General features: G+C 36.9%; 1 protein-coding gene across 1 annotated transcript; it reads right to left on the bottom strand.

Annotated features, from left to right (window-relative positions):
- Positions 1 to 9861: 9861 nt before the first annotated feature.
- LOC145075104 (uncharacterized) lies at positions 9862 to 10766 on the bottom strand. Its single transcript, XM_079021662.1, has 2 exons — positions 10566 to 10766; positions 9862 to 10477 (listed from the first exon to the last, which is right to left on the bottom strand). Exons 1-2 carry the CDS (start codon positions 10709 to 10711, stop codon positions 10006 to 10008), a joined length of 618 nt encoding a protein of 205 aa, XP_078877788.1. The 5' UTR covers positions 10712 to 10766; the 3' UTR covers positions 9862 to 10005.
- Positions 10767 to 12071: the final 1305 nt, after the last annotated feature.

Here is a 12071-nt window from a genome sequence, read left to right as displayed (position 1 = left end):
CTGGGAAACTCTCTTTATACACTATCAAACAAAATCACACATGTGCTAATACAATATTTGAAACAAAACTCTCAAATTACTTTTACAGAAAATATCGGATTTTCTGGTGTTTACAAGCTGCTACAACACTTTTCATACAAACATACTTATGAACTCACCAACATTTTTATATTTTGACGCTTTTCAAAATGACTTGTATTCTCAGGAACACGTTAAAACAGGTTGGTCGATAAGGAAAGAAGATTGTTGCTGTATTTTTGTTTCTCACCATACTTGATGTTTTGGATGGTTTGTATTAAACAAATACAATGATGTAAAACTATGATGGTGGGTATATTTTATGCATGGTGATGATGTTGTCTTTGATTCATTTATATACACTGTGATGATATTACAAAGTGAAGTCACTCGCCCCCAGACATTTCCTCCGTCTGGTTCAGGGTGTGACACCAACCCTTCTAATGGGCCTTACCCTAAATCCTAAACATATTCTTAGCCCAAAATATCAGATTTCTGATGGCCCACTAAGGTCCAAAGCTAAGGAGTCCAATGAATGGCCCAAAACAAAACTAGTCCACTGACTGAGTACGCAGGGCGTACTCAGATGTATGCAACGCGTACAAGTTTTGTGACATGTACGCTGCACGTACCAGGTTGTATGCCCAGCGTACTCCCATGTTAAGCTCTTTTTGCTATTAAGCACTTAATGCTTCAAACCAAGGGACCAAATCACAGATCTGAGTTCTACTTATCGTCTAAACCCATAAAGTCACTGACTTGGTGGCTTTGCATGCCCCACATAAGCCCAAACTCCAAAAATGGCATCCTACTTCCATGAAAATGATCTTAACTCTTGTATGAACCCATTAAGACCTTCAAGATGGCAACTTTCCGACTTAGGGATTCAAATAGCACCAAGGGCGGCAACCCTAAGCCTAGAAACAGATTTAGAACCATAAAGCTCCATCCTTGGGACCAAAAATGTCCAAAAAACCCAACACAAGAGATCTAAGCATTCAAGAGGCAAGTTCAAGACTTTATACCTCAGGAAGATCTAAAATGGAGCAACAATCCTAGATCTACATCTTCTCCATTGAACCACCACCTTGCTTCAACCTTCACTTCCTTGGGGAATGGATCAAAACACTAAGAATACTCTCAAAAGGCCTTCCAAACACAAGAACACTCAAAATATGGATTAGGGTTTCATAGTAGCTGCTTTAGGGTGAACGGGAGGCTAGCCTTTGAGACATAATGTTACTTATATAGTGTCAAACCCAAAAATTAGGGTTTTGGTCTGAATGGGGTACGCCCCGCGTACCTCTTAGTACGCCCGACGTACTCACAAACCACCCACAACCATGCAGCTATCTACGATGGGCGTAACCAGCCAAACACGTGCATGCATTCCTTGCATGCATGGGACTGATCTACCACTGATCTCCATCGGGGAACAAAATTGTCAATAACTTCAAAGTGTCGTATATTCCTCATCCGAGGTCTGTTTCCAACGAACCTTATATCCCCGAAAAGTTGGCGAGAAAGCCCTACGCTCCTAACAACACGAAAAAGCCTTAAAACCTTCCGAATAAAGCCCAAAACTCATAAAAGACCGAGACATTCATTTACAATCATACCCTTGGCATCTGAAGACACAAACGAATACTTGGGTCATTCATGCCATGACCCCCACCTCCGAAATGGGCCAAATACTTCATTTCCCAAGGACTTAAACCCTATGAAAATGATAATTGGGCCGCAACCCCAAGCAACGAAACACTTTCAAAACCAGGTGTTACAACTCTCCCCCACTTAAATTAGATTTTGTCCTCGAAATCATTCCTTACTAACACCCACATCCAACTAATGATTTGAGAAACACAACTGATGATTCCGCATGTAAAACAACCTTCTCAAGAGAACGGAAACCCAAAACCAAACTTCCATCCCGAAGAAAGCAAACTTCAAGCTCCCGTAAACCACTTCTACACGTCCGAAGTCTAAAATCTATAGTGGTCTGTTTCCCCGACAGACTGTCCACGCTGAAATATTACCATGCCAGAACCTCATCGAAATAACGGACCAAGTTGTGCAACAGGGTGAAATCAATTACTCTGAGATTATTTAATTCAACTGTAAGTGTCTTAGCACTACACAAGTAATCAGTTACCCATCCATACATGAAATCCTAAAACACTAATACTACCAAGCATATATGGGTTCTAGCCTCCCTTTCGGTTTATTTCAACCAGATTTTGTCGAGCATATATGGGTACTCGACCTCCCTTGCGGTCTATTTCAACCGGATAATGTCGAGTATACATTGGTGCTCGACCTCCCCTTCGGTCTATTTCAACTGGATACAGCCGAGCATATGTGGGTGCTCGACCTCTACTTCCGTCTATTTCAACCAGATATTGTCGAGCATATCTGGGTACTCAACCTACCACTTTGGTTTATTTCAACCAGATACTCCCCTAAACATTGGAACTGTCTGAAATAGCATGCTGCCTCCTAGCTGCTTTCTAAAATCCGCTGAGACCTCCCTGGTCTCAATTCGTCTTCCGGTCATCTGAAATACCGGATTCCCACCCGGTTGCTAAGCCAACAAACACCCTCTTAGCCGCTCCTCGCGACTTCTAAAGAAAACTTCGGCTATTGAAACTGCCCTATCCACATTGCCACTCTTGGTGAATGCTACGACTATCCCGCAGTCTTAAAACACTTTCCACACTATCTGACCACATGAAGAATGCTACGGCTGCCCTGTAATCGTACTATACTTTCCATGCTATTTGGATACTGGTGAATGTTACAGCTATCCCGCAATCTTACAGCACTTCCCATGCTAACTCAACCGCTGACCATGGTCTTACTGCTGATTACCAATCGGAACATGTCCAAAGTCGAGTATACGCATGGGCTAACATCCTGACTGAACTTGCGTCCTGACGGGAATTCCCAACCTGATTCCCCAACACCAGCTATCAAACACCAAGAAGACATGAACCCAACGTTTAAGAAGTTTCCTAAACCCCGAACTCACACACTCCTCAATCCAGTCAGCTACTTGGACCGTATTCCTCCTTAGCGGGAATGCGAACTCATCCTAGTTTCGCATCTACTTCTGTTCCTGGATACCTGAACGATTCTCTCCAAATTTGATTCAACTGACATCTTACAACACACAAGAATGGAAGGATTCCCAATCCTTCTTACCATCCAATGATCGATCTGCTGGAAACCAACGCTTAACATTGTTAGTGTTCCAAAACTAACCAAAACTAAAGTAGTACCACTCTTGAAGCCTAACATAACACCTCCTTAGCTCCAATCACACTTGCTACAACTACCGCATCCTGGGAACCCACTATATAAGGAGACAACCTCGAACTACCGCTCTAAGGTTCATGGTATGCAGATTGCATATAACCTGAACATAAGCAGAAAATATAAATCCAAGATACACTTACTCATACCGATGCAAGACAACCACAAAATACAGATCGAACTGAAAAGAGAAAAAAAATATATTCGTACCCTCATTTGAGGAAACCTCAAATCCCCCTTCCCGCCGAAGCCTGCGATGGAACCAGAGCCGCCCCAACTGCTGATCAGGGACAATTCGTCCTAACATGACCACGCTGATGACAATGATGGCATAAATCTACTTCAAATGTGCTTTGTGACCCTTCCATCCACACCTTACGCACTTAGACTTGCTGTGCACATCCTCCCGTGTCCCCTTTTTCCCTCGTGCGACCATCTAGACCCCTCAGGTTTCTGACACCAGCTACGGCAGCGTCTAACTGCCCAAATTATTGAGTCAGACCAGAAGGCCGCTTCCTCTTTTTCACATGACTATCTAAACCAATCTACCGCTTCCGGGTCACCCTGACCACCTCATCAACCGCCTGAATAGCTAAGGCTTGCCTCTCAATCCCGACGACCATTCTATCAGTGACACACCCAAAGATATCGGGTAACTCCTCACAAAGGGCCCGTGAAACCTCTATGACAATCCAATCTTGAAGTTTACTCTCCTGAAGAACTGGTTCACAACTCACCTCTGATCCTAAATGACAAAAGCTAACAATAGGATTCTCCTCGCAGAAGAATCCTAGAGATATACAAGCTTCGGGCTCCGGATGAGCCCTTAACTACCCTGCTACAATCTCGACCCGAAAGGCCCTTAGACGACTATCCAATACCTCCAAATTCCTCTCCTTGAATAAACCAAAGATCACATGAGTCTTCTCTAAAATACTGTGGGTAATCTCCGATGAGATGAACTCCAACGTCTGCTCGCTGATTGGCTCAGTACCTGCACCTGAGTCGAAAACCGAACTAGAACCATAACCTGAACCACCTCCTTGAGATCTTATCTCCAAACTCAAGCCAACAATCATATCATACCCAAGAATCCAACTCTCAAAAGCTTCTTAGATTCTCCATAATTCTCACTGATTCAAGTATGGATCCTGTACTTTCAGTAGTACGGGCCCAATACTACCTTCCACACACATCCATACTTTACTCAGCAATCCTCATGAATCCTCTAAGTCACTTCTTCAAACCATTATGCCAGTACTTATTGAACCATACTACCAACCCACTGCAGCATATCCTAGGCTCTCCTAGGTTCCCGAACCCACCCAGTCCTCAGCTGCTGAAGGATTTCCCATCAATGTTAACTAGTTACCTCATGAATATTGCCACATGCAACCGAGATCAGATAATCCTTCGAGTAAAAGACTCATCCCTAGAACGGTTGGACTAAGAAGAGAGTTGCGCAATAGGGTCAAGTCCATCACTCTGAGATTATTCGGCATGTGCCCCATGTGACTTAGCATATTCACTTAGTAGCTAACTCACATTGCCAAGAGTCCCACAAAGCATAAAGCAAGCAACATTCAGACAATGGAAAATCTAACCAATATACTCCAATCAAACTATTCTATCCTCTAATCAAGAATTTGTACTAGCATGCAATTCAAAGGCTCATACAATCAGGCATAACCTAAACATGCTATCCTACCACAGGCTGATCAATTCTAGCATGTAAATCTACAAGCTCATATATGCATACAAAGGATTCTCTCGTAGATCCTTAGCTCTAGTCTAGCATGTGAATCACATATTCACAATTCATATCATAACTTAAACGTTTCTGGGTAATTTGGGAGAATTTACTTGAGCTCGGTTGATTGCATGCACCACACCCTTTTCTCTTTTCAAAATCCTTTTTATCAAAATGGTTTTATTTTGAAAATTTTCATACCAAATCCTCAGTTTGAGTTCAGACACACCCGAGAGTGTGTCTGAATCCCTCAAACCAAGACTCTGATACCAACTTGTAACATCCCAAAAATTCATGACCAAAAATTTCATTTTTAAACCATTAAATAAAACCACGGTTATCAAACCATTCCATCAAAACATGAGTCAAAGTATTTCAAAACATCATTATCAGAGTTTCCAAATCAAAACATCAGAGTAAACATCCTAGGCTAAACATCACGGAGTGTGTAATGCAGTAATCCCGAGCTCTTTTCTTTGCAACTAGAAATACCTGAAACCAAAACTGAAAACTGTTAGCACGAAGCTTAGTGAGTCTCCCCAAACTACCACATACCATACACATAACATGCAACTAGGAGATATGGGACCTGCCCACACTCACGGAGATATGGGCCTCGCCCACACTCGGATAACATGCCCTACCCTATACAATACGTTCCCCAGCCATGCTCAGTGCGATACGGGCCTCGCCTACACTCAAATATCTAGGAGATACAGGCCCTGCCCACACTCAGCTACTAGTAAGATTCGGGCCCCGCCCACACTTAGCTAACTAAAAGCACATACAAGTATCACACAAACAAAAAGTGTAACCAATCTACCAATCCATTCCATATCCATACTCAAATATTGCTAAGATAAGGGCCCTGCCCACACTTAGCTACTAACATGCACACATCACATACACGGGCCATCATTGGTGCCTTCGACCCGTTCAAACCAGGAGGAAACTCACATCAAATGCTGAATCTCAGTGCACGAAATCCTTAGCCGCTGCCCTGACAATTCCTCGAGCTATCAATGCCAAAATATTACCCAATTAGCAATTAGGTCCAAACCATGATCCATAATACATGCTTAGGGTTAAAATGACCATTTTACCCTTGGCCCATCGATTCATAACTAATGCCTAAATCCACACACAAAGGCCCAATTACTAGTTAGCCTTCCCAAGCCCACTAGTGGCCCACTAATGGCCTCATTTTCTAAATTGGGCCCAAACCCTCTAATAGGCCTTACCTTAAAGCCCAAACATATTCTTAGCCCAAAATATCTTATTTATGATGGCCCACTAAGGCCCAAAGATAAGGAGTCCAATGAACGACCCAAAACAAAACTAGTCCACTAACTGAGTACGCGGGGGGTACTCAGATGTACGCAGCGCATACAAGGTTTGTGACTTATACGTTGTGCGTACCAGGTTGTACGCCCAACGTACTCCCTTGTTAAGCTCTTTTTGCTATTAAGCACTTAATGCTTCAAACCAAGGGACCAAATCACAGATCTGAGTTCTACTTATCGTCTAAACCCATAAAGTCACTGACTTGATGACTTTGCATGCCCCACATAAGCCCAAACTCCAAAAATGGTATCCTACTTACATGAAAATGATCTTAACTCTTGTATGAACCCATTAAGACCTTCAAGACGACAAATTTTCGACTTAGGGACTCAAATAGCACCAAGGGTGGCAACCCTAAGTCTAGAAACATATTTAGAACCATAAAGCTCCATCCTTGGGACTAAAAAGGTCCAAAAAACCCAACACAAGAGATCTAAGCATTCAAGAGGCAAGTTCAAGACTTTATACCTCAGGAAGATCTGAAATGGAGCAACAATCCTGGATCTACACCTTTTCCTTTGAACCACCACCTTGCTTCAACCTTCACTTCCTTGGGGAATGGATCAAAACACTAAAAATATTCTCAAAAGGCCTTCCAAGCACAAGAACACTCAAAATATGGATTAGGGTTTCGTAGTAGCTGCTTTAGGGTGAAAGGGAGGCTGGCTTTTGAGACATGATGTTCCTTATATAGTGCCAAACCCTAAAAAGGGTTTTGGTCTGAATGGAGTACGCCCCGCGTACCTCTTAGTACGCCCTGCGTACTCACAAACCACCCGCGACCATGCAACTGTCTACACTGGGCGTACCCAACCAAACACGTGCATGCATTCCTTGCATGCGTGGGACTGATCTGCCACTTATCTCCATCAGGGACCAAAATTGTCAATAACTTCAAAGTGTCGTATCTTCCTCATCCGAGGTTCGTTTCCAACAAACCTTATATCCCCGAAAGGTGGCGAGAAACCCTATGCTCCTAACAACACGCCCAAGCCTTAAAACCTTCTGAATAAAACCCAAAACTCATGAAAGGTAGAGACATTCGTTTACAATCATACCCTTGGCTTCCGAAGACACAAACGTATACTTGGGTCACTCATGTCATGACCCCCACCTCCGAACTGGGCAAAATCCTGAAATGTCACCATTGACATTGACCATAGAAGGAGAAAAACATTGTAATCTTGTTACTTTTGAATTTTACATGAGAAAAGATTGTGCAACCATATGTATGTGTGTATTAGTAGAAATAAACAGGTAAGTAGATTGCCATTTTGCATGTTTTTAATTGGAAATTGTCTATATCTATAATATAACATAAGTTGGATGTTATTATTATATTTACCTATACTTTGGTTTAAGATGAAAAATGCATGTTAGGACCATTTGTGAATATTAAACACCTACAATTTTTTTATGATAAGTCATTTTTGTATGTAAAATAATACTATAATTGGGAGGTTTATATATATGTTTGTGTGGAATGTACCAAAACTTGGAATTTTAGGTGAAAATGGGTAAAATGGTCATTTTAGGAGTAAATGTTTATATGTAAATGTGATTTCCTTAAAAAAGTATGGTTTTATTAATATTTATTATAACTTTTAAACAAAAGGGTAAAACGGTAATTTTTACTTTTCAGTATAATAATTCAAAGGTTTTAACCAACCAACATTTTAAAATTCAGATCTTAAAAATTCAGACCCTCTTAGAAATTCAGATCTTTTAAACATTTAGATCTTAAAAATTCAGATGCTACCTAACAACCACTTATTGTTTTTTGTGGAAAAAAATATCAGTTTTGACATGGAAGAATATCATGTTAGTAGGCAATTTGTCCGGTCAAGTGATGAATTATAACAAATTAAAAAAAAAAGTTTCAAATTAGAATTTTTATATCAACTTAGTAAATTTTGTGTTTAAATTTCTACAACCCGTCAAACCCCAAATTAATCTCTATTAATTTACAATTGATGCATTTATTTTGACAACCACCTTACACTCATAAAATACATGACTATCTGGACTACATTATTTGCATTTTGGTCCGGAGTTCAAACAATCAATCATTATATATTCTTAAAGGTCAATATTTCTTAACCAATTTCACACACGTTATTCTTTGGATCAATCTTGTAAAATTCTTGATACCAAAATCATGCGTATCGAATTCTAACATTGAATTAACACGGTTACATAACCATCGTATACTTTATCAGTATATTTGTTTATTACAATAATGATTAATTATCTATTTATCTTTATTAATTAAAAACAAGAAGTATCTTTAGAAAATCAAAATACAAAAAGATAGCACCTTTTATCTACTTTTGATTCTATAAAATTCTTAGTTACGTGTGATTCTAACTACATGTCGACAAGGAACGTGCTGTAGGTTTCAGAAATGAAACGTATTATTTTGTACGTCATTTACGCAACTTTTTTTCTTACGGAACTCTTATTTAGGATTACACATCATTTTCTCGACGTCTTTTATTATTTCTTTAACTTGAGATGTATAGTAATCTTATATTTTTGCCACACTAGATAGATTTAATTTACAATATAAGAACTTTTATTTATCTATCCTAATAAATAAAAATGATTTTGCCACATGTCCTTCTCTCATTCAGTTTGCCACATGTCATTTTGTCATAATTTAGAGATACATTTATTTTCTGTCATTTATTTCATTTTCCATTTCTAATATATTACTAATTAGTTTCCATAAATTAAACCTACCATAATGATATTAATTTCAAATTTTAAATTTTAAATTTCAATTTCAATTTCAAATAAATTTACAGTTTAAACCTTTGTGTTTAACATTTTGTTATAATTAACATGTTTAGTATACGAGTTTGATAACTAAACAATAATTTTTATTTATTTATTTTTTGCATGTTTTTTTTTCTCATAATTTTTATTTATTTTAAATTTCAAATTCAAATAAACTTCTCATCGTTTCTATTTAATATTTTGTTTTAATCAACCCGTATAATATACGGGTTTCATAACTAGTAAATTATAAACAACAACAATATTACCTCCATCTCATACAACTAAGGTAAAACTGTAAAATTAAAAGACCGTTTCCGAAAATTGTTTCAGGAAATGACCTTTGACCATTATAAAGTTTTAAAAGAACTATAAAAAATAATAGTACCACCAATGTATTAATGTAATGTCCAGTAAAACACGTTTTCCACTGTTATACCTTCAAAAAATATATATATCTTTGTTAATTAGTGAACAAGATTTTGCTGATTGGCCTTATTTTTCAGTCAAAAAAAGTATGCAGCTGTTCTTTTCTTATTAAAACATTTTAATATATAAACTTGTACGACAAGGAAAAGTACGTAAGAAATTTACAGGAAATTTTACCGAAAATAGACCGAGGAGACCCAGAGCTTTGAACAAGTATACACAGTAATTAATTAACATTTAAATGATAGTATCCAAAATTTATTCAACCCCTCCAGAGGTGAAAAGTGAAAACTTTATATCCAAAGATCTGTACAAGTACTTATACATAAAGTGCAAATAAATAGAGAAAGATAAAACATGTTTTCATTTTAACCTCATTGGCTTGAAACCTCATCTAATAGTTTATACCTTCTCACCTTATTTCTAAATACTTGTCTTGTTTTGATCCCACCTCCACCTCCACCACCAATTGATATATGATTCGCTGACTTTGACTTTCTCAAAACCACATGATGCTTCTCCTCCGCTACCACACCGCCGACCCTTTTCCGGCCTGTAGACACCGGAGACTCCTCCTCCGCCGAGGATCCCTGCAGTTTCTTGATCGGAGCGGGGCTTGGTAACTGTATATCAGAAGCTCTCCTCCTTTCCCTCAAACCTCCATGCCCAATTGTAGTATCATTAGGGTTTCTCTTGTTCTTGAGGGCATGATCAAGGCGATTATCGCTGGAGTTGTTTCTGCACGACGATGATGAGTTTGATGAGTTGCCGGAGTCATGTTTCTGACTCAGGCACCAGTTACAGGCTTTGTATGACTCGGCTTTAGGGTACTGATTGCTGCAATATCTGCGAAAAAGTTGGAAACTTTTCAAAATATTGTGATCGAAGTAGAAATCTAGCTAGTGAAAGCCCAGATGAATATGAATCAAATTACTTGTGTTGAGATCGGAATTTACAGATTTTGCATCTGAAAAGCTCTTGGGATATGCCATAATCACCACACATGCAGCACTCTGAGCTGATCGGTTGTCTTATGTTAGCAACAACAACACCGCCACCGCCTCCTTTGCTTGCAATCATCTTGATTTGGGAGAGAGAGAGAAAAAAAGAAAGAGAAAGAGAGAAAGATGTTAAATTACATATGCACGAATATATATATATATATATATATATATATATATATATATATATATATATATATATATATATATATATATATATATAATTTCTTTGAAAATATTTTTTAATACATACCATTTTATTTTTGCAGCTAAATATATAAAATTTTAATATAAATTTTGATTTAAAAAATATGTATAATGTATAAGACATATTCATAGTTTAAAATATAATATTCACAGTTTAAGAAACATATTAATTCAGTGACACACAGTTTAATGTTCTCATACATATACTTATTCATATTTTAACACAAAATTTATATAAAATATACAGTTTAGTACAATTTATTTTTTAGTTTATTACATAAAGTTGACAACATAACATAATACAATTTATTATACACGAACTCACATATTTATATAAATAAAACTTAAACTCTACCAAAACCATCAACAATTGTTACTACACGTTACACTAACCATATGTGTCACCGTCGCAATCATCATTCTTTCCGAATCATATCTCTATATAAAATCATTGACTAAGTGTTTAAATACTATATTCACAATTTAATAAACTAATTAATTCACTTATTCAGAGTTTAATGCAAAATAGTTATAAAACTAATACATTCTTATATATTTATACAACACAAAAAATACATATATTCACAAAATTTATGAATAAATCATTCATATTTTAACACAAAATTCATAAAAAAAAAATCACATCTTAATATAGTCAATTCATAATTTAGTATATAAAATTCACAGCTTAATATTACAAATTCACAATTTAATGCACAAAAATTATATATTCACAGCCATATTCTCAACTTAAAACTTATATATATATATATATATATATATATATATATATATATATATATATAAAGTACAGGTTAATATCAATCAATTCACAACTTAATACAGTTAACTTACAGTTTAAAACAAAAAATTTACAGCTTAATATAAATAATTCATAGTTTAAGCAGAAAATTCTCATCTCAATGTAGTTAATTCACATCTTAATATAATCAATTCACAGTTAAATACAAAAAAATCACAACTTAATATAAGAAATTCATAGTTTAAACAGAAAATTCACATATTAATGCAATTAATTCACAGTTTAAAACACAAAAATAATAGCTTAATACATAAAATTTAAATTTTAATACACAAAAAGTATTCATTCACAACTATAACATCATGTAGGGTGTCAATAATATAATACAAGAAAAATATAATATTTGCTTCACCACGAAAGATCAAACATAATTAAAATAAATTAGCAAATTCTTTGTAATTATCTAAGA

This window comes from Lactuca serriola, chromosome 1 (genome assembly GCF_051521515.1).
Source record: "Lactuca serriola cultivar US96UC23 chromosome 1, Lser_US96UC23_V15, whole genome shotgun sequence".
Classification (NCBI taxonomy): domain Eukaryota; kingdom Viridiplantae; phylum Streptophyta; class Magnoliopsida; order Asterales; family Asteraceae; genus Lactuca; species Lactuca serriola.
Note: the sequence above shows the minus strand (reverse complement) of the source record. Positions and strands in the feature narration are given on the sequence as shown.

What these genes read in the sequence shown, in the direction of transcription:
- LOC145075104 (XM_079021662.1), bottom strand. Translation starts at nt 10,711, where the DNA reads ATGATTGCAAGCAAAGGAGGCGGTGGCGGTGTTGTTGTTGCTAACATA. An exon ending in AAATTCCGATCTCAACACAA is followed by an intron (nt 10,478 to 10,565) that starts GTAATTTGATTC and finishes ACTTTTTCGCAG; the next exon opens with ATATTGCAGCAATCAGTACC.